The sequence below is a fragment of the Protobothrops mucrosquamatus genome, unplaced genomic scaffold, assembly GCF_001527695.2.
Source record: "Protobothrops mucrosquamatus isolate PMUCROS unplaced genomic scaffold, P.Mucros_1.0 scaffold1345, whole genome shotgun sequence".
NCBI lineage: Eukaryota > Metazoa > Chordata > Lepidosauria > Squamata > Viperidae > Protobothrops > Protobothrops mucrosquamatus.
In genome coordinates, this window is record NW_015387541.1 from 70097 (window position 1) to 93979 (window position 23883).

General features: G+C 35.3%; 1 protein-coding gene across 1 annotated transcript in view; it reads left to right on the forward strand.

Moving 5' to 3' along the window:
- Positions 1–23883, forward strand: part of LOC107292458 (receptor-type tyrosine-protein phosphatase T-like) — a gene marked incomplete at its 5' end in the record, with an annotated part of 181919 nt that overhangs the window by 50616 nt on the left and 107420 nt on the right. Inside the window, 2 exon segments of the mRNA XM_015821547.1 lie at positions 14281–14554; positions 17860–17896. Of these exon segments, the coding sequence (XP_015677033.1) occupies positions 14281–14554; positions 17860–17896 (311 nt within the window).

Here is a 23883-nt window from a genome sequence, read left to right on the forward strand (position 1 = left end):
GGGGGCCTTATTTACCACGGACCTGGCATTACATAACATCAGCCGATGGTCCCGGGCCGGAGGGTCTAAGTCTCCTGGAAACCGAGTGGAGACCTGAGGACCGGAGCGCCCACAAGCTTGTAAATAGCGTGTGCGTGCTCCCCCAACCTGATATGGTCCTCTGCTCCCGCCATATCTGCCTCTCCCACTTCAGTTGTCAGCTGTAATTCAGTTAACATATATATGTTTTACATCTAAGATGCTGGTTCCAGAATGCCTCTAATAACCTATCATTCAAATTTTATCTCAGGTCAATATATGCATGTTTAGGATTGGTAAATATTGGGAAACTTCTTCTATGACAATAGCCCAAATATTTACTATATATATAAAACCCCACTGGCAGTCAAAACCCCACTGGCAGTTCAAACCCCACTGGCAGTTAAAAGGAAGAAACAGCTGCAATCACACATTACTCCTAGAAGCATGAAGCTGAAAACACCAGCCTGAAGATGACGAATGGGATTTCGTCAAAACATCGCCAAGACACTTCCAATTTTACGCGGGAGAAAACCCGAATAACCAAAGACCTACATACAAACACCCGCGAAAACCTCAGAAAACACATATATATATATTCACCCAAAAAATTCATTATATATTTTCAGCTCATCAGTAATATTATGCATTGGTTGAAATCAATATTTCACTTTAAAATGAGGGAAGATGCTTGTTTGAGATAAGAGGGAGAAAATAAATGAACAAGCTTGGTTGACCTAAAAAGAGTGCAGAGAAGAGCAACAAAGATGATCAGGGCCTGGAAGCTAACACATATGAAGAACAGTTGCAGGAATTGGGTATGTCTAGTTTAATGAAAAGAAGGAATAGGAGTGACATGATAGCAGCGTTCCAATATCTGAGGGACTGCCATAAGGAAGATGCTCCAAAACACCTGAGGGCAGGACAAGAAGCAATGGATGGAAACTAATCAAAGAAAGAACCAGCCTATAACTAAGGAGAAATTTCCTGACAGATAGAACAATCAGTGAAATGAAGTTGTGGGTGCTCCAACACTGGAGATTTTAAAGAAGAGATTGAACAACCATTTGTCTGAAATGATATAAGGTTTCCTGCTCAAGCAGGAAAGGTCCCCTTCCAACTTTGTTATTTTGTTATTCTGAACCCAAGTGATTCATTATATATAAGTCTGTAGGAATTCACATCAAGCACCAGAATATGCATTTCTTATTAAGATAACAGTAGCTGTACATCAGCTTTTCCTATTTAAGAAGATACTCAGTAACATTTAAACATTTCAGATTCTTAATATAAAGGAAGATATTTAATCAAGTGATTATCACTTTCCCAGTGAAATTAACAGATTTAATGTGGATAGTTTAACTTTGCCTCAATAAGACCCCATGCAAATCCCACAGGATTCAAACCTCTAAAGTGAAGTGTTTATATTAGAAATATTGTTGGTATTTCAAATCAGAATTATGTGTGACTCCCGAATTGACTTCCTGTCATATCTTCTTAAAACAAAAGCATTTCTTGCTTCTGAGGAATACTTAAAAACAAATGTATTTCCATACTATTCATCCAAGTATTGGCTGAGATGATGGAAAGTAATTATTCAATTCTTATTTTGAAACATGAAAGAAGAAAGCTTATTTTATCACTGGACTCTGTCATTTTTATTAAAACTAACATATTATTTTGTGTTTATATTGTGTTTGTTTTTGTCTATTAGCAAACTATATATGGTGAACTATATATGTTGTTGAAGACCAGAACATGCTATGTTATATATCATATATCTTTCTTTTCTAATTCTGTTCTATTTTGTGATTTAAATTTTGCTTTTGCTTTTTTTTATTGGACAGTTCTAAAACCAAAACCAAAATTAAGGTCCATTCTGTAAATCAATAAGCATCTATTAGAAACCGAGTCTGTGTGAAAATCTTTCAGAAAACCTTGTTCCTTTATAGTATCGTCTGTAAAAATAATTGAAATGTCAATGCAGATGTCTTCATACAAATACATACAAACATCCAATATGTGAGGTCTATTACAATGATTGTTTTTTCTCTCACATAAGTAGATTCAGCTGCAAAGTCAACATGAGCCTTTCCTTTCCCCTGATTTCTTCCCAATAACGGGTTTCACTCACGTTATTTCATTAAATCCACTTTCTATTCATTCTGTTGGGAGATATGTTGATCTGCTAATATTGAAACTGCTAATCTGTACCCTTCTTTCCTCCTCCCTCCCTGCCTGCCTGCCTGCCTGCCTGCCTGCCTGCCTGCCTTCCTTCCTTCCTTCCTTCCTTCCTTCCTTCCTTCCTTCCTTCCTTCCTCCCTTCCTTCCACAAAATAATGTATGAAACATTCAGAACCCTCCCAGTTTCTCATCATAAAAGCTCAAAGCTCGGTCATGTTTTGTATTCATTGCTTTCCCATGTATACATATGAAGTGACTAAAACAAATTTTCAAAACATTTTTTTTCTATGTGGATTCTGACCAAACACATTCAGTTTTAGGTCTCAAAATAGCTCTTGTCCCATTTTGACTTATTCATTCACCTTACATAACAGATTAATATATTTCCCTGGATTGCATTCATTCAGAATGAATACAGAATAACCGACTTGGAAGGTCCTTGGAGATCTTCTAATCCAATCCACTGCTTAAGCAGGAGACCCATTTTACCATTTCAAATGGTTGTCCAATCTCTTCTTAAAAACCTTCAGAGATGGAGCACCCACAACTTCTGAAGACAACTCGTTCCACTGACTAATTGTTTTAACAATCAGGAAATTTCTTCTTAGTTCCAGTTGGTTCTCTCATCCATTGCTGTACATTTTTTTTCCAAAATATATTCTGTCATTTGATTTTTCAACTATAATTATTCACTGGAATGTAACATGCAACTATCATCCAAATATGTGTTTCTATTTTTCATATATACCCACAATAACTCAGAAAACATCAATTCATACTTTCTGAGACATATTTCAGCCCTTTAATCCTTAATTAAATCCATTCTGTCATTTTACTTCATGTATTCATCAACATCATTCAACATGATCAGGCTATTTTCATTCAGCTCATTACATCCTCTACTTTCTCCTACTTTCCAGATATAATTATACCTATTTTCTTTTGTATTTATTCATTTATGTTACTGACCATTTATGCCTCTTATATTTCAAGTCAAAATCTTCCCAATACTGAAAATCTGCTGAAAGATTTATATCTTAGCTGCCAATCATGACTTCGTCTGTTATGATTTGATTTAAAAAAAGCTTTCTTACTTATTCTTATCCTTCCACATGCAACATTTTTTTTTCTGATAATAACAATAGCACCATTTTCCTTTGGTACAATAATCTCAAAATTCAGTTCCCACCAACTAGGAAGTATATGCAGTGTACTGTCCTATACAGGATGCAACTATCAAATTAATTTAAAAATGAATTATCATGCTTGTTTTTTATAACAATAATGCAAACAGGATAGGATATGAATAAGTCTACTAGAATTCACTAGAGTAGAATAGATTTTATAGATAGATGTAAAATTTACCCTCTGATTTTGGTGTGCAAAGAGAAATGATTGTCATGGCATCATGAATCAATCTCTAGAAGCCCATTTCTTGATCACTGGAAAATCTCTAGGCATACATGTGAGACGTTTTTTCCCTCAGAATGGAACTTTACTATCCACTTGGATATCGGAGGAGTAGGCAAGTCAGAGTAACCCTAGTTGAAAGTTTATAGTGCTTGTGAGCGTCATGCTGGTCTCCTGAATTGACACTGTCGGAGAGTAGATCATCAGCTGATATACACAAATGATTAAAAAATAAGGGATTTTTTCTCTGGATACTATGATCTAATATTGTATACAAGTGAAAATACTATTTGCAAAACCAGTATGTTTTTCTATGTACAATATACAGTGTGGTATAAGAAAGAATAGAAGAAAACAAGTTTAGCCTACTATATATACCCACATATAAGCTGAGAATTTCAGTTTCCAGATGTACCCCAAAATTGGATGGGCTTATCCGAGAGTATATGTTGTTTTTGTCAGCTTCGTAAAATACCTGTCTATTCTGTATACATTCATGTATAAACCCATCCATGAATAACCAGACTCTCACATTTTTAATCAAAATATTTTAAGCAAAATGCAGATTCTGAAAATTAAAACATGAAAATTTGAGAGTTGTTGTATTTGCAGGTAGTGAATTTTTCATGGTACTTTGGTTGGCTTATCCGCAGATAGGCTTTTACATCAGTATTTACCTTTAGTTAATTTTCCTCCCTTTCAACTCTTTTTCTGTTTCTTCTCCTGTCTTTATCTCAATTACTTATTCTGGAATGTCTGGAATGTCCAGTTACCATGATGCCAAACAAAGCCTTTAAATCACAGAGTTCCAATGTCTAGAACCTGAATCTCTGTAAACACAACAGAGTTCACCCTTCTGGTCTTTCTGTGCTCTCACAAGCTGCTCCTGGATTTTATTCCTAGTCTTTCCCTTCATCTCAAGACTGGAATCTCTGGATTATTTTGCCATTCCACTCCACATTTTTCCAGGTGATTTCCTCATGTCCTACAATATCTAAAATTCCCCCTTCTATTCTGTTTTTCCTTACTCGTTTTATATACTACCAGTAAATCCAAGATGTATACATGGCACGCTTCATGTCTATTCTAGTATTTTATCCTTTTCTGCATATGTGTTCTTGGTCTTGCACTAAGTCAGTTGTCTTCCCTTAAAAAATGTCATTAAAAATGACATTGGCATAGACCCAACCATTTTTCTCCAGCCAAATGCTTCATCCTGCCCCAGTCATTACTATAGGACAAACTATAGTAGCTATAGATTTAGATTAAGTTATGGACCAGATTCAAACTTCAACTGATCTAAGGCATAGTCCACTTAGCACTATGTGCAATAATATATTCAAACTATGACTGAAAAGTGTTTCAGCTTAATACTAGCTTTTGTTTCAGCCAAAATTTTGTAGCAAGAATTTCATTAATAGGAAGCTGTGGATCAAATATAAAACAAACTTGCAAGATGGAGGAGAGGCAGCAAAGGCTGTAAAGAGCTCCTCCAAAAGTAAATAAAACAAACTTGCAAATTGCTATTCTACACACTGTAATATATGGCAGTAACATCAATATCTTCAAAGTATTCTGAACATATAATATAGAAGAAGATGGGGATAATTAGTAAAAATATTTTGGGAACAATTATCCTACTTCCATTGTAATAATATCAGTATTATATGTTCATTTTATGAACATACCTGAATATCAATTTAAGAAACTGTTGTTGAGATATTTGTATAAACTGATATTGACATTGACTACTACTGAAGCATACAGGAAAGTACTTGATGCAAAAACCATTTATTTTACAACTTTTCATTAATATTGAATACCTGGTTTACTCTGTGTTTGTCTTCAGCAGGGGAAAATATGTATTAACTCTGCAAGCAATAAATAGATCTAGTAAATATATATTAACAGATATACTGAAATGGGAACATAAATGAACACATACACTTAGACTTACTGTTTACTTTGCAAGAAAGATTTCTGGTTTGGAAAATTTATATCCAGATTTTTAATAAAATATTTAGCTACTGTATATATTTGCTGGCCTATATAGGGATATACAGTAGATGAATTGTCCTTATTTCTGAAAATGAGTAATGTGTTTAAGGCTTTTTTTGTTATTTGCAGCTTAGTCTAGAATAGCCATGTGATATTGCATGATCATATGGATATTCTAGAAGGTGTTTCAAAGACAAAATAGCCTCTGAAAGGAGGTGTCATCTCTGATATGGTTGGTGGCAAAACTCTCTTCTCATTCTGTGTCACCCATTGACCATTTACTAGTCCACAGGAATAATTGTCCCAAACTGTCCTCTATAGGGACTTCCTAATGTTCCTAGTTCCTAACAGTTTTAAAACATCAGTTGCTCAAATCCCATTCATATATGGAGAGTTGGCGGATTTCTCTCATATATCTTATAGCAATTTTATTTCTATTCTCTCAAATATTTGGACTTCATGTGATCACTAATTTTGTTAGATCTTTTCATCATTCTGTAGATTACCTGAGCTCACTATCCTGAATAGTATGATTTTATTTGTAAACTTATTTTTCTTTTTGATATTCCTGGCTATAACAGTAATTAATAAATGAATATGAATATCCCCTGTGGAACCTCAATATAGATTACTCAGATCTAGTTAATAGCCACATCTCAAATTAGACAAAAATATGACAATTGTATCTTTTTATACCTTATACCAAGCTACCTGGAACAAATTCCTTCTATGCTTTTGACCTAAACACAAAGAAAGAGATGACTAAGTTCCCTTTTTTTCTGTATATTATTGAGACATTTCAAGACTTAATTATATCACAGATATATAAATTATGGAAACATGTTAATGCTCCCATGATTAAAATTATAGAGGCCCTAATTGAAAAAGCATAAACTGAAATGAGGAATTCCTAATTATAGTTTGCTTTGAGATATTAATTTTGCTCCATAATGAATGCATAATTCTTCAAACAAGAAAAGGAGACTATTGCATTAATGTGTTAACTGAAGATAGATTCAGGGAATTGCCATAAATGCATAGTGAAGATACAAAAGAAACTAATTAAGTGTAAGTGTAGAACACCAAGTGTAAGTGTAGAACACCAAGAGTTCTTTTGTCTATAGGAACTAGTTAACTAAAAAAAAAATACAGTAGGTTTATGTGGATTAGTTTGAATTTTGGGAATAACAAAATATATAGAATATTTTGTAAGTACATCTCATGGGCTTATGATCATTCATGCCTTGGTGACTTCTCAGTTGGACCACTACAATGCACTTTACTTGGAGCTGCCCTTGAAGACCAAAATGTTACAATTTGTTCAAAATGTGTGGTACTGGATGTCCTTTAGTTTGCCTATATCATACTGTTGTTGGGCAAGCTGTATTGGGTCCTAGTTTTGTTCTAGTTTCTAGTGTAATTCAAGGTGCTAATTATTTTAAACCCTACCTTCACCAGGGCCAAGCTATTTGTGGGACCCATTTCTTCCATCAGGTTAGCTAGGTGAGCATACTCTAGCCCCCTTCCCTTAAATGCCATTGTCTAGAACAGGGGTGTTAAACTCGCAACATCACATGACATGTCATGACATATTGCAATTTTTCCCATTGCCAGCAATGGAGTGGGCATGGTATCACCATGATGCATCCAGCCTGCAGTTTGACACCCTGGTCTAGAAGAACCTAGGAAGCTCCTTTTTCTGGCAAAACATAAAGAGTTGCCTTTTCTTTCAGGTACTAGAATAAGTAGAGGTTGGAGTCTAGAGAGTGTACTGCTCAGAGGATTGGATGCTCTTGATCAGGGGTAGTCAACCTTGGCTCTTTTATGACTCGTGGACTTCAACTCCCAGAATTCCTGAGCCAGCTGTGCTGGCTCAGGAATTCTGGGAGTTGAAGTCCACGAGTCATAAAAGAGCCAAGGTTGACTACCCCTGCTCTTGATTAAGACACTAGGTTTTGCATATCATTGCCTTTTTATTATTCGCATGAACCAGCCAGAATTGAATTTCATAAACAGCTCTCAATATAAATCCAAATAAATGTGATTGTTTTTAGGCCAGTATTTAAAATGGGATTATAACTGTTATTTAATCCTTTTGATTCTGCATGATCTTTTGCAATAAATATTTGAAATAGTGGCTTTGTTTCCAATAATCCTTCTTGAAGAGGATCACCTATAGCTTTACTGTATAGAATGTGGGTTTAAGTTCAATGATTCCCAGAGTTTTAGTAAGCTGGATCTGTCCTTGTGCTTGTGTTTCTATGTTTCCTTGCATTGTTCATAGTAAACTGATTTATTTGGGAGACAAGAAGTTTCCTGATTTTTAAATGTCCTTAGCAAAATTCTACCAAGTTAATAATAGGATCTTTGGTAGAAACCAGATTTCAATTACTTTGTTATTCTTGTCATCCAAAATATCCTTTTCCAAAAGTAAAATTCAAAGACAACAAAGTTTTGCAATTCAGCTTTTCTGATAGTAGTTTTCGTAGTGATATGTTACAACTGCTGTCACTGGGATGTACGGTATCTGCAATTTAACATTTGTCAATATTTATCATCTTTCTCTCAAATTGAACCCATCTCTTTATTTTATGGTCACAGTTCAAGATTTCTATGAATTTCTTAACTTAAGAAAATGAAGTCTGTTACCTCTTCAACTTTTTGTATTAGGTTGGGATTTCCCATTAACATAATTGCTTAACACGTGGCTGGCCATATAAATTGGGTAATTAAATAAATAAACATTTTTTTATTATTCACCAGCATACTGGCTTTGGCCTCTCTTCTTTCATCTTCAGCAAGAGATTTTTTTTAAAGACTTCCTTATCTCCATCCATCAAAAGATCTCTGGGACTCCTAGCAATTTTAACTCCATTGTCTATTTCTTTTAGTTCAGGATTTCTTTTTATACAAAGGATTAAAGGGTCATAAAAATAGAAGGTGATGGTAATAACCTTGGCACACTCAGTTGTTTCATATTCTATATTAAAAACCATACAGAACAGTTTAAATAAAATTTTCATTATCTTGAGCCTAATCTCTAACAGAATTTGGCTCATTGAAATGTGTACACTTAATACTCATTAGATTACAGTTGGAGATTTTCTGACTTTATCTTAAATTTGGCATATACAGCTCTAATTTGTGCATGCAGAATATTTTAAATTCCTGGGGATAATTACAATTAGGGCTTTGATCCTGAATCCAATTAAGAGTGAGGCATTGTTTTAACTTACCAAGGCAGAACAGAAGTAACTAAGAGGTCCCCTTGATTTTCCATATTTGATAACATAGTTTGGAATCTCAGCACATAGGAAAAGATAATGTGTATAGGGTCTTAAGACAAAAAGAGAGTTTTAAAACACAAAGTACTATATTTTAGAATAGAATAGAGCTGGAAGGGACCTTGGAGGTCCCCTGCTCAAGCAGGAGAACCTATACCATTTCAGACAAGTGACTGTCCAGTCTCTTCTTAAAAACCTCCAGTGATGGAACACCCATGATTTCTGAAGGCAAGCTGTTCCACTGGTTAATTGTCTTCAGGTTAGGAAGTTTCTCCTTAATTCCAAGTTGCTTCTCTCTTTGATCAGTTTCCAACCATTGTTTCTTGTCCTGCCTTCTGGTGCTTTGGAGAATAATTTGACCCCCTCTTCTTTGTGGCAGTCCCTCAGATATTGGGATACTGCTATTTCTTTTTTTCTTTAGATTAGCCAAACCTAATCCCTGAACCATTCTTCATATATTTTAATCTCCAGGCCCCTGATCATCTTAGTTGCTCTTCTCTGAACTCTTTCCAAAGTCTCAACATCTTTTTTGTAGTATGGTGACCAAAATTGATTGCAGTATTCCAGATGTGATCTTACTAGGATTTTATAAAGTGGTACTAATACTTTACATGATCTTGATTCTATGCTTCTGTTTATACAACCCAGGATTATATTAGCTTTTTTGGCTGCTGCTGCTGAACACATGTTCAAGTGATCATCCACTAGGACTCTAAGATCCCTCTCACAGTTACTGTTTTTGAGCCAGGTTTCTCTTAATCTGTACTTGTACCTTTGGTTTTTCCTGCTCAGGTATAAAACCTTGGTTTTTTCCGCATTAAATATAATTCTGTTGGATAGGGCCTGTTATGTTTTCAGTTCAGTGAGGCATTGAAGAGGTGAATGGTGCAAACAGCAACTCTTTATTCAGTTCACAACAGAAGCAGCACTAACTGCTGCTTAACCAGTATTTATACAGGTCACCACTAAGCGGCAGCCAATAGAATTGAAGCAATATTTCCCGTTTAAAAGACAAGCTAATTAACATGTAGACAGTCAGTCTGGAGCTCAAGCAGGTGCAGCAGTTTGACCGTTTCCAGAAGTTTCCAGGTAGTAAACCTCAATACATAAGAGGGCCCATTGTTCAAGTTTGTCAAGATCTTTTTGGATCCTGAGCTTGTCTTCTGAGGTATTGGCTATTCCTGTCAGTTTAGTGTTATCTGCAAATTTGATGAGTTCCCCTTCTATTCCTTCATCTAAATCATTTATGAAGATATTAAAGATTTTGGTGTCTTCTAATTAAAAATGCCTTAGTGGATCAAGCAATATTGAATTAAGATACTTATGCATTTTCAAATCAGAATAAGCAATAAAATACTAAAGAGAAATGTAGTACAGTTTCTATCCCTTGTAGGTTCTGATAAATTCATGTGAAAAACAGAAATGAACTCTATTATGATAGATGCAGGATTTGTGATCATAATTCAGACAGCTATATTTTTTTCAGAATTCTAGCTGCTACTTAATACATTATTTATGAGATTAAATTAATTGGGGAAATTAATGTTTATTGAAGAGTTGCCAAACTCTGCTGAAAAAATATCAAATCCCATTCAACAAGTTTTCCTAAAGTGCATTCCTTAGATAAATTGATTAAAGATAGTGTAAGAGGTAGAAAATTGTCTGCTTTCCCAGACAGATCACAGAGCAAAGAGAACAAATGAGCTAATTCTTTTTTATTATAAGGCTACATTGACAGAAATTTGCAAGTCTGGAAGTACAAATCTCTCGCTGTTTCTTTTTACATTCTGAGAGGTTAGGGAAGATCTTTTCTTAGTTTCTTTCTCTGATTGTTATGCAGCTGCAGGATCTTCTTTCCCTCTCCCCCCGCATCTGATTGTTCTCTAGGCAGTATCATTTTCACATACCATTGCAGAAATCATAGGCATGAAATTGTTCCAGATATTGTTCTTAATATCATTGCTTGCTTGCTTGCTTGCTTGCTTGCTTGCTTATCTATCTATCTATCTATCTATCTATCTATCTATCTATCTATCTATCTATCTATCTATCTATCTATCTATCTATCTATCATCTATCTATTTATTTATTTAGCCATCTATCCATCCATCCATCCATCCATCCATCCATCCTATGGCATTCAATGTCAGGGAAATCAGAAAATGCTAGACACAATGCAGACCTGACAGCCTAGATTGCTATTTGCATTCTGTTTAGCACTTGCACTCCCATGCTTGGTGTATCAATGGTGGTGGAAAATTAGCTTTACACCAGCTAACTAGCGGCACTTGGGTTTCCGGCTCTTCTGGGCTCCTCTGCTAGTCTTGCCTTGCCTTGTGTCATGTTGCCTCACATCCAGCCAGGTCCACTACCAGCTAAACTTATAATAACACAGGACTCCATTGTACGTGTGAATGCAGCTAGGTTTTCCCACCCAGGTGGTACTCATTTATCTACTTGCAATCTGTTTTTAAACTGCTGGGTGGTCAGGAGTCAGAGAATGAGCAATGAGAGCACACTCGGTCTTGTGAAGTCAGGATCGAACTGGCGGAGTGCAGACCATTTCTGGCCAGCAGTTTCAGCATCATTAAGCCACTGGGCCACTGTGTCTCCTTTCATATCATTGTTAATATAATTGTACAATTTATTAGAAAAAAACTGATGTAACCCAAGCTTTGAAATATAGTCAGCTCTTTGATGAAGATTAACTTTATTCTTAAGTAAAATCAAGATTATTTTTGGATTAAAGAACATACAGATAGGAAAGTGGGTGTGTATATGTGTTTTTCGTCTTTAGTAAAATAACAAAGAAAATCTATTGTTGTTTTTTCTAAACAATTCTATAACTTCGAATGAAAAATGTGGCTGTTTTTCCTGTGTTTAAATTGTTTTCAGTATGCACATCATTTCAAAATTTTTCAATAATGCTGTATGATTAATTAAACTTATTTCTTGGAAGTACCAGACATCCACTGAATGTTAAACATTTACAAAATATGTTGATGATGCCTTGAAAGGGACATGAGTTAATCCTTCAGTCTGTATAAATTTCACATATAAATTGGTTGAATTTAAAGGTTATCATTCTGGAGTATTTGCCATACTAGTAAGCCAAGACAAATTCAATACCAATTTAAGGTAAATTGGCAGATACTTATTATGAAGTACGAAAATGTGTTGTTATATTTGAATTTCATAATAAACAGGAGGCAGCACATGGCTGACTTTGTCTGAAATTAGAAACTAAGTAAAACAGTCCCGTTAGTAGTTGGATGGGAGACATAATATCAGAATTGTAAACTAACTTTGGAAGTAAAAAAACATCCAAGAAGAAAGCAGTAGCAAATTACTGCTTTGCCAAACAGGTACATAAATGGGTTTGTGAAATCACTTGGAGTCAAGCATATTTCTAAGAAATTTGTATTTGTGTGTGTCATAAACATGGCCCTTTGCTCAACACAGAAGCTGGCCCTGAATTCAATGAGCCAATTCCCCATGAGATCTCTCAATAGGATCCCATTGAGCTCATTTATAATTGGAAACAATCCTGCTGACAAATGTTTTAGCTGGGATGCTCCAAGGAACAAAGTTCTCCCTTCCATGGCATTCAAAAAGAAAAAAGAAAACCTCTCACCTCTCTTACGAGCTTTCTACAGCCGTTACGTACATCATTAAGAAAGGATATATTAAAACACTTGGACATTAAAGCACAGGTACAATCATTTTAAGCAACACTGTGCTATTGAATCAATGGGATTAATCTTCCATTGTCCTGGAATAAGGCTCACTCAGAATTAATAAGCTGTCTTCTCTCATACACAATAGATGGAGGAATTCCCTCAAAGGTAAACTACTTTTCAAAAGCACAGTATTTAAAAAAATGTTCTTGCTCTGTCTCTTGGAAAAAACTTCTCATTGAACAACACAACAAAACAAAACCATGTAGAGCTATTGTTCTTCACTTTCTCTTCTTGGGTGTTTGATTCCTCCTCTTAGATCAGATCTCCAATCTGCTTCTCTTCTTAGTTTCTTCCTGGCTCTTCAAACTTTGATTCTCCCCTAGGCAGTTTCTTGTGCAATTTCTTTACTGATGAAACCACCCTACCTTCCTCTTTGTATGTTGGTTTACCTGCTAAGTGATGCTCCTGAATCCCTTGTATCCTCAAACTATCCCTCTTTCCTTGTTAGCAGCAGGGAATGGAATACCAGACAGGCAAAGCATCTCTCTCTCTCTCTCAGTCATTAAACAGGATAATCAATAAACAAGGACTACTTGTATTTTTCCAATTCTTACATTCAATTTCTTGCCATTCTACTTTGAGGACAGACCCACTGCCCAGACTCTAAGGCTTGGTAAATTGTAACCCGGGGACCAGGAGGTATAATAATAAGGTATTGTGATTATAGTTTTTATAATTCCATACCTTACTTGACTCTTTAATTTTTTTCTAACTTGGCTTCTCAACCATGTCAATCATTCAATTTATTGCAATCAAAGTAGTTCTGTTAAAGGTTTCAATGTAATTTCACAAGTTATAAATTCATGTAGGGATGTAGATTTTGCTGCAGCTCCAAAATGTTTAATTGTACCACGATAACCCTTACACAAGTGATGTTCATTCAACAACTGAAGGAGGATTCAATTGAATGTGCTTATAAGCCTTTCAGAATTCAACAAAACTTTGCTGTTCCTTTTCTTTCTGTTCCTCATTCCAATTTATTTGGGTCATTATTTGGACTTAAAGTATGGAAACCAGTTGGCAGGAGCATCTGAAAATGGAATTAAAAAGGTAATCACAGCCCCAATTCACACTGTGAATCCACATATTTGATCTGGTTTTTACCTCACTGCAAGTAGTGTGCAAGCTAAAGATGAAATACATCAACTTCAGTCATTTGTCATGGTCAGATCACTATCTGGTCACTTTGGGACTCACAGCTACCACTGTCCTTCTTAGAGGGTGCAGGGCCATTAAGATAATTTATCCAAGGCACCTTATGGATCCAATTAGTTTCCACCATACACTTGGGAAATTTCTCAGTGATCTAGTAGATAGCTGTGTGAGTTCTTATCTGAGTTCTATAGCAGGGAGACAGCAAAAGTGCTCAACAGGAGTACTGCCAAGTGACAATTCAGTTCAGGCTGACATCATAGCAGTAAAATTATAATACTTCTCTTCACTTATTACATTTGTAGAATGCTGGTCAGCAGTGTTATTTAGTGCAACTCTTGGGATTTTTCTACAATACTGTAAATGCAGACACTTGGACTCTCTACCTGATATCCATTTTTTTTTTATTGCTAATACTCTTCTGAATTAAATTGTTTTTCTTACCCAAAAAGTTTTTTGTTCCTATCCCATTAAATGTTCCTGGTCTTTTTCAGTGTCTACCAGCTTGTTGTAAAAGAAGAACGGCCACAGAAATCACGAAGAGCTGCAGACATCATTGAATGTTTCTCTGTTCCAGTGAGCTACAAAAATGCTTCAAGTCTTGACTCCCCCCATTACTTTGCAGCTGAGTTGAAACCAGTCAATCTTCCAGTTACACAACCTTTCACAGTGGGAGACAACAAAACCTACAATGGCTATTGGAATGCTCCACTTTCACCATTGAAAAGCTACAGCATTTACTTTCAGGCTCTTAGTAAAGCAAATGGGGTAAGTGTATCATGAGCAAAATTCACTCAATTTAACAATAAATCCCCTGGATCTTTTAAAAAAAAAACAAGTTTGCCAAACCACGGGATTGTTTTAATATTTGAAAGTAAGCTTGTTGTATTATGACAAGTATACCCAAAGTATATAACACATTTGCTTGAAGTTGGAAGAATTAAAGTGATTGTCACTTTAATGTTCATTGCAACATATGTATTAGCTTGTTTGCAGTAGAAAACCAAGTAGGAAACTTGAGCAAGATCTCTTTGATATAAGAGAAAAAAGATTCTTCCTACCCCGCCTCTATAATCCTGCTCAAAATCTCTGGGAGGGAGACAGACTACATTTTCTGTCTTTCAATGAACTACAGAGTAAACCAAAAATGCACAAGAGAGATTTCCCAGGGGTACCATTGTTGGAGGAAGGTGAAAATCTCCACTCAAATTTTCTGTAAAGGCTAGGGAGAAGGAAGGATACACATATGTGTGTAGTTGTTATTTATATTCTTGTTTGAAGACCTGCATCCTCCAACTCATAAGTAATGACAGCTCAAGAGCTGATATAATTCCAAATCATGCAGATATACAAAAAACAAAACAAAACAAGTTTACACTTCATTCTGTAATTATTTAATAAGAGGTGCCAGTCCAAACTACTTCCAGCTATCCATTTTCCTCCCATCAACTTCACTTTATAAACATTGCTTGGCATAGAAATGGTGCATTAAAAAACCCTCTTTATTTGATTGTACTGTAAATCTAAGATGTTTTTCCTAGTAAATAGTATCTCCTATTTTCCACACAATTTCAGATTAGCGTCTTTTAATGAGATTTGTATCTATCTATTTATCAATGCCTGGCTGTTCCTCTTCCCATGGTATTTTAATTAAATATGAATTGGTCACAGTAAAAATGAAATTTCAATGTTGATTTTGTCTTCAGGAGAAACATTTACATCAGGTAGTATAAACAGAATGGTTTAATTGGATAAAAATTGTAACCTCACTTCTATATTCCTTTCTAATTATTGCTTTCTGCCCTTGATAACATTCTTGGATTTTCTTCTGAGGTTGGAGGGCAGAATTCAGAATATTAAGGCATCCTCAACAACCATAGAGAACATTCTCAGAAAAAAAATTAAATCAAACCGTGTGAGAAAAGGCAAGATATAAATGCTTAATGTTTTAAATAAATCAATCAGAATTAAATGCATACATTAATAATTGCTGAAACCTTGTAAGATTATCAAATCTTGTGAGATTGTTATGTTTACATCTAAAATATTGGTCATAAAAGCTGAACTTTTGAGAAATGCTAATGGTGAGATTGTCAAAAACTTAAATCCCTGAATTCCACCCACTTGGCAGGGGTTGGGGAATTTAAATAAGGTACCAGGGCTGCATATTTCTACTCTGTCAACATTCCTGTGCATTGTTGCACAATCTCATTGAATCAGAAACCTGATATATTTTCTCTATACAAATCTTTGTTTTTTTTCCTCCTTTACACCCAACTCTGACACATTTCATTTAAGCATCTGGCTTTTGACAAGTCCATAAAGTGAAAAATCACACATTCCAGTAAACAGGTGGTTTGTATTATATAATGAAACAATATGATATACAATAATACTGGTCTCATCGGATGTAGAATCATGTGTTTAGCTTATCCCACCATAAAATATATTTGCTATAATAAAGTATTGTTCTAATTTTTTAAGAATTATTATTAAAATATAAGATGAAAATTGTAAGTATATAATGCTATATTAATGCTTGCAAAATGTGCACAAAATAACCATATTGATAGAACGCTATTATATACAATCATTTATACAAGCAAAATATGCATTAATAAAGTTCTATTATATACAATAATTTATTCAAAATCTGGTGTTTGGAGACACATGTTTTACAGTGTAAAACAGAGGAAGAAACAACATTTGTAGTTTATTACCACCCATCAAATCTTTCTTTTTCAGAACTATAAAGACAAATTGCAAGGTACAACTGGATTATATATCATTTGGGTATGAATTATGTGTTCTTAAATTAGGCATAAACAATTTTTTTGAACAAAAGGCATCTAGATGAGTGTAAATCAAATCTGTATGGTTTGCAAAATTTTCCTCTATTCTAACAATTTTCTGAAAAAGAAAGGAAGGAAGGAAGGAAGGAAGGAAGGAAGGAAGGAAGGAAGGAAGGAAGGAAGGAAAAGAAATGATTTGTAACTGTCCCTAACACTCTTCTGTAGAGCTTAATTTTTTTTCAAGTTTTATATTCTTATGCTAGGCATATCTTTTTTCAAATATGCATTTCTTTCTATATATTTGTAAACATGTGTGACTAGAGTGTGATGAACACTAGAGGACTCTATTTATGCCAGTGTATTTTTGTCCTTTTTGCAGATTGCACCATTTCCCTTTCACTAATGTGCCTATTGAATTTAATTTATATCCCCAATCTATTCCCTGACAATGGCACTCAGGTTTTATGCACAGTGGTATCAATTTGCATTTACTAGGGCTGAATAGTCTTCAAAAGTGATTTGAAGTGCTTTAAGTCTCATGCAGAAATAGCATTTCTTTGCTGTTCATTAAAGCAACCTGATCTTGTTTCAGATTTTCATATAAGCATGAAAAAAGTGATACCCTTTAAGGAATTCATCATCAAAGTTTGGGTGACTCTTGAAGCAATAGGAATCTGAAAAATATCATGTTCCTTTAAATGAATAGTAGATGAGAAGTGTATGCTTACATTCAGGTCAGGTCCAAGGTACTTCCATTTTCACTGTGTGCATAGCCCTATATTTATTATGCTAGCCATAGATCAGTGATGGCAAACCTTTTAGAGACCGAGTGCCCAAACTGCAACCCAAAACCCACTTACGCATCATCGAGTGCCGGGTGGGTGTGGCCAATTGGGTGGGCGTGGCTGTGGTGGTAACAGCAGACGGGTGGGACTAAAAAGTTCAATCAATCAATTTCAACTTTGCAAGATCTTTTTTTTCCCGCGAGAAGTTGAAATTGACTGATTGAAACCGGTTTTTTTTTTGCACATGGTGGCAGAGGCCTAAAGCGAAAAGGTTTTATAAAACCCAGCTGAAGGCCTAGGACTGGGGCAACAGCACGCGTGCCCACAGAGAGGGCTCTGAGTGCCGCCTCTGGCACCTGTGCCATAGGTTCGCCACCACTGCCATAGATATTCCAGAAATATTCTTTATGTATGACTCTAGCTGAAGGATATTGTTCCTTCTTAAATGCTTCATAAAGAAACAATCTGATGTCCTTTCATATTCTGTCATTTGCAGGAAACCAAAATAAATTGTGTCCGGCTAGCCACCAAAGGTATGTTCAAGATATCTTTCTCCTCTCTTTAAATTATAGAAACAAATTCCTTCAGTGATGTAAAGCACAAGCACTTTAAGATCTTTAAGATGCCCCTGGATGTTTCTTTCTTTTGTTACCAGAGAATAACAAGGCTGTTTTTCTAAAAATATATATAGTTATTGTCATTTATACAATACCATAAAGTGGAATATCCATACGTTGATTTAAACCAGAAAAGCCATTGTTGTTGTTTTTTCAGAAAAGATCTCTTTCCTCTACTTCCTCTACTTTCTTTCAAATAATTCTTATGCTTTTAAGAATACCATGCTCCAGGCAGAGCTTTCAGTTTTGATAATGATATGGAAGCGATAATCAAGCTGGTAAATAGAATTCAAAAGAGAGTGCATGCCTTGATTTCCAATGAGAGTGTTTTCACAATATCTAAAAGTTCAGTCTTGATTTGTACAAGTTCTGCTGATGTGTCTCCAGGGTCCTTGACAAGAATGACTTCAAATTAATGGTAATTTAAGATGAGAAATCAAACCATTGGCCACATACTAATGTCTAGCTTAATCTAAACAGAATAGCGGTGCTTTGTTAAAATAAATTTGACACCCTTCAATCTAAATGACAGAGATGTGATTCCTGTGGAAAGGCATGAATCAAGCAGGTAGCTTTGCCAGCAAAGGTGTCAATAGAACAATTTATTTGTAACAAAAACTAAAAGCAGAGAATTCTTGTCTGCCAAATCTCTTTCCTCAGTAAAAATGTCCTTGAACACAGTTGCAGAAATGTGGAAAATGTGCATATTTTAAAACTGTATTACAATCATTTTAATATACACATTTTCCCCCCAAATTTCATTTTGGTGCCAAGCTGAATAATAGAATTATTATTGTTCAATTTATGTCAATGCCTATTTTCTCATGTTATGGTTTTATTTTTCCTGTAGCTTCTATTGCAATTTTATGTGAAATCTAATGATCCCTGTCAAGATATAAAATTCACTGAATATTAGCACAGTATTTAAATATTTGGGGAAATATCTTCTTACTGTACAACAATTAAGGAATAAGGGTAAGACAAGTAGCTATCTATATATTTAGTGATTTAAAACAATGTTCCTGAAATAACAAAACTGTTATCAGTGGCGCCATGAATATCTTCACTGGTCTCTTATTTTAGAGGAAATAACTAGAGCATTTTAAGCCAATAAAGGAGTTCATCATAACATTTAAACTTTATTTATAGGTTAGCCTTTTCCTACACAATATATTTTTCATATTGACAATAAAGTTTATCGGCTTTTCTTCAATGGCTATAATTACAACATCAAAGGGTTGGTTTGGCAACCACAATTCCATTCTCTGTTTCCATGATCCTGACTTTGTTTTGTCTTTACACCATGATTTACACAAACTTATCCTTCTGTTTTCGATATCACAGAATACTAACTAGCCACAAAATGAAAAAAGTCAGAACAATTCATTATTATACTGACAGCTGTTTTCATCAGCAAAAGTTATCTTCTACTGAAGTTCATGACCATAAAAATGCCTTCATGATACAAACTAAGGCATAATACATTTGTTTAGTTCCAGCTTAAAACAGTGGGATTTCTAAAATCAGGTTTGTGGTTTAGCATTATGTGTGAACCCAGCCACTATGACTCATTCAGCATACCTTAGTTAAATCAAAGTATTGATAAGCCTGTGATGATCACAGAGTTTAATCATTGGATTATATCTGAATGTAATATTCCTATGTATTATATCTCCTGCTTAAAAAGGAAGGAAATTGGTAAAGGTCTTGAAACATTAATGCAGAAATATCTGTCTGAAAACCATACTGTGTATTAGCAATGCAAGTTTTTCTGCAACTAAAGAATTACATTAAAATGACATCAAAAATCCTTTTAAAAAGTGACTCATATTAAATTGGAGCCAGAGGGGGAAAATATTAATTCTTCAGACTTGTCATCCAAAGGCCTTCCCTACTAATTGACAAAAACAACAACAACTAAGGATAGTAAAAGAAGGGAGATATTTTCAGGGTGATGGAGTTTTAAAGACTGAAAGCTCTGACAGGAATATAGTTTAGCATTTTTCCCAGCTTCTCTCCTGAGCTTTTTTTTTTTTTTGTGGGGGGGGGGGAGTCTATATCTGTATTTAGAAAAAGAAAAGAAAACCAAAACAATGTGAATTTGTAGAATTTGTAGCTGATAAGGCTTGCACCAGCTTGCGCGGGATAGTCTATTAAAACTTGCTTCCATGTTGCTAAGATAAAGCAAGGAGCAAAAAATCCAAAGCAGGTTTTGAGACATGGCTAAACCAAAGGTGATTGGCAAATAGTTTCCTACCAGCAGGTGACTTTCAGTGTGATGTGCAGTTATGTATCCATATACCCATAGCCTTTGGGGTATTTGTAGAAGTTTATGTAATAGTGAAATTTATTTTATTTCTAGATTTTTAAATTGAAAAACTATTTTAATTTAATGTTATTTAATGCACAGAAAAATATAAAATATGCTAAGGAAAATGGCAAGAGGACAAAGGAAAGAAAAGAAAATTGTGCTGTAGATAACCAAGAGTTATAGAAAAAAAATAGAAAACCTAAACATGACCTAGACAAAAAGAAATGCTATGGCCAACTCAGAAAGTATGATAAAGCTCTATATACATTTATCATTCACATATTATTTTAGGTGGTTATAGTTTGGTGAAGTTTGAGACCCCTAAAACTTCCGTTAATTTCTCAATTGTTTAATAATTCATCCCAAGAAATTTGGATTCTTTACTTTCTCTTTAATGCCTGGAAGTAGACTCAAATTGATGATGTCTTGGCTTATAAAACACTAAATTTAGCTGTGATGGAAAAGAAGAAAATGTAGGTAATAATCTGGCAATACCAGGGGTTAGTAGAATAGAAGACAAAATATTTGAACAGATTTTCAAGATCTGAAAATCAAAATTGAAGGATTATAGCATAAATCAGCCACTACCACTACCAAAAAATTGGAACTTAAAAAAATCTGTGTATTGACAAAATTTGCATCTATCAGTCACAAAAGGCCACATTCACACATATTACTACACTGATACATTATGGCATCCTAGGTTCTTGGGAAGAATCTGATGCATGTGATCTTTAGAGCTAAACAGCTTCCATATTTCTACATGATGCTTCTACTCAGAAACTGTCAAGAATGCAACATCATGAGAAGTTATGGACATCCAGAGGTACTACCCCACATTTCCCAGCAACTGGACAAGAGCAAAATGAGGGAAGTTGGTTTAAGTAACTCTCAGGAAAGATAAGTCTAAGTGCTATTGCTATTTACATGGTCCTCCCATGTAATACTTCTGATAAGTGATTTGAAGGGATTACCAAGAGCTTCCATGTGCAATTCAAGATGCTTGCTACCATCTATAATAAACTTCATGTCATAGGGTCAGATTATTTAAAGCAGAGGTCCCCAACCTTTCTGGATTGGCATCCCAGAGGGAAAATAGGAAGCAGGCAAATTTACATGGAGCCATGCACACCCATGCAACACTTGCAGCAGCGCTAGTGCCCATGCACACTTGCAAATAGGGCCACTAGCATCCGCATGCATTTGCAAACAGGGCCGCTAGCACTTGTGCGATGCTCACAGTGGTGCTAGCATGAGTGGGGGGAGTGCATGCACTGTCCAGCCATTCCCATGGCCCGGTGTCCAATTGACTACAGACCAATAGTGGGCTGTGGCCCACAGGTTGGAACCCTTGATTTAAAGGACCATTTTTCCCCATCATATCTGCTTGTCCTACAAAACCTGATCAAGTGCATATATTTTGCATCCCATCCTTTAGTCAATGCTATCTAATAGGACCTTATATGCTTTCTTTATTGTAGTATCTACCCTTTGGAGTAGCATTACCCCATAGATTTTTATACTGTCCCAATTATGTAAGGTTTCAGATTATCTCTGAAAACTTGACCTCCATATAAACTACAACCATTTTTATGCAGGTTCCTAGATTATGTGGAAGTCAGTGAACTGTACTTGTGAAGACTTTCAATCTATGGGTAATGATGCTATACATGTAGCAGGAATCTCTTGAGTTATATCTGTGTAGATGGAGTTTGCCTGAAGTAAAACACTTGAATAGAAATTAAGACAAAATTGCTTGAGATGCAGTCATATGACCATAGGAGGGGGACAGTTGTTGAAACTGGGTTGCAAGTACCTCTAGGCAGATTGGTCGTAACTTCAAAAAGTCACTAAGTAACTGATCATAAATTGATGACTACTTTTATCTTGGGACACTGCAACTATCATAAATACATACTGGTTGCCAAGTGCTCAAATTTTGATCACATGACCATGGGAATGCTGTGATGGTCATAATGAGCAATGAGATGCTCTCTTTCAACCCAACCCACCTCACAGAATAGTTGTTTTGGGGAAAATATGAGGAGTTATTGCCATCTTGAGTTATTTATAAAAATAATAAAGATGGGATACAAATAAATAAATAAATAAATTAACAAAATAAGTGTGAGGATCAGTCATAAGTCACTTTTATCAGCATCATAGTAACTTTGATTGCTAAACAAATGGACTACTTGTGCTTTTTGCATATTCTGCTCTTTTCTGAGGTAGTGAAGTAACTTCTTCCCACTTAACCAAAAACTGCTTCTCCAAAAGTGGTCTATTCTTTCTCTCATTTCTTTTTGCATATGTTCTACTATTCCTGAATAACCTGGGAAACTATCTGGTCTTACAGTGAAGTCTTGTAGTCTTCAGGTATGGGATAGCATTTCCAATTTTAACCAACATTAATTACAAGTGCCTCCAAAATGAAATATTAGAAGCTTGTGTAAAGTTTCAAGACATATTATATTACACTTAGTGACAAGAGTATCTACCATAAAACAATGAATCGGTGAACACCTAAAGGCAAAGAAAGTCATCACCAAAAGCCAACATGAGTTTGTCAAAAACATATGATGCCAGACAAATCTTATTGCATTCTTTGACAAAGTGACAAAATTAGTGGACCAGAGGAATGCTGTGGATATAATTTACTTGGACTTCTGTAAGGCATTTGATAAAGTAGACCACAACCTACTACTGGATAAGATAGAAAAATGTGGGTTAGACAGTATCGTGCCCATGCAGATTGAATGCTTCCCTCTCCACGTGAGACAGGCAGTATTTACTCAAATGAACAGATCAAAGAAGATTACTTTAATTCACAGGTATTCTCAATCAGTAACTCACGATTTACAGCTGAAATTCTTCCGGAATGCAATAGTAATCGGGATCCAATTCATTAGGTAAAAGGTTAATGGCTTTTCCATCCTGTATATAAATCACAAAGTGTATTACGGCTCACATGGTATATTACGGTTCTTCTAAGCCATGAGGCTGGATGATACGAAATGGCACAAAGCCAGGAAATACAATCATAAACTTAGAAACTCCTCCCACTTAACTGGATAAGCTACATTACCCATAAGCCATCTCTTAAGGAAACAGTGTTTAACCCTATAAATGCCAAACATTCTAACATACAGATCTATATTCTCTGGCCAGGGTTATACTGGTCCAGCACAGAGAGCATCATCACCAGATGGATTCGTAATTGGCTGACCAACCGCACTCAAAGTGTAGTCTTCAATGGAACTGCAACTACATGGAGGGAAATATGCAGTGGGATACCCCAAGGGTCTGTTTTGGGCCCAGTATTCTTCCATATCTTCATCAATGATTTTGATGAGAGATAGATGGGGAACTCATCAAATTTGCAGATGACACCAAGCTGGCAGGAATAGCCAACACTCCAGAAGATAGGCTTAAGATACAGAAGGATCTTGATAGACTTGAACATTGGGCACTATCTAACAAAATGAAATTCAATGGTGAAAAAAGTAAGGTTCTACATATATTATTTTATTTTATTTATTTATTATTTATTCAATTTTTATCCCGCCCTTCTCCTTACGGACTCAGGGCGGCT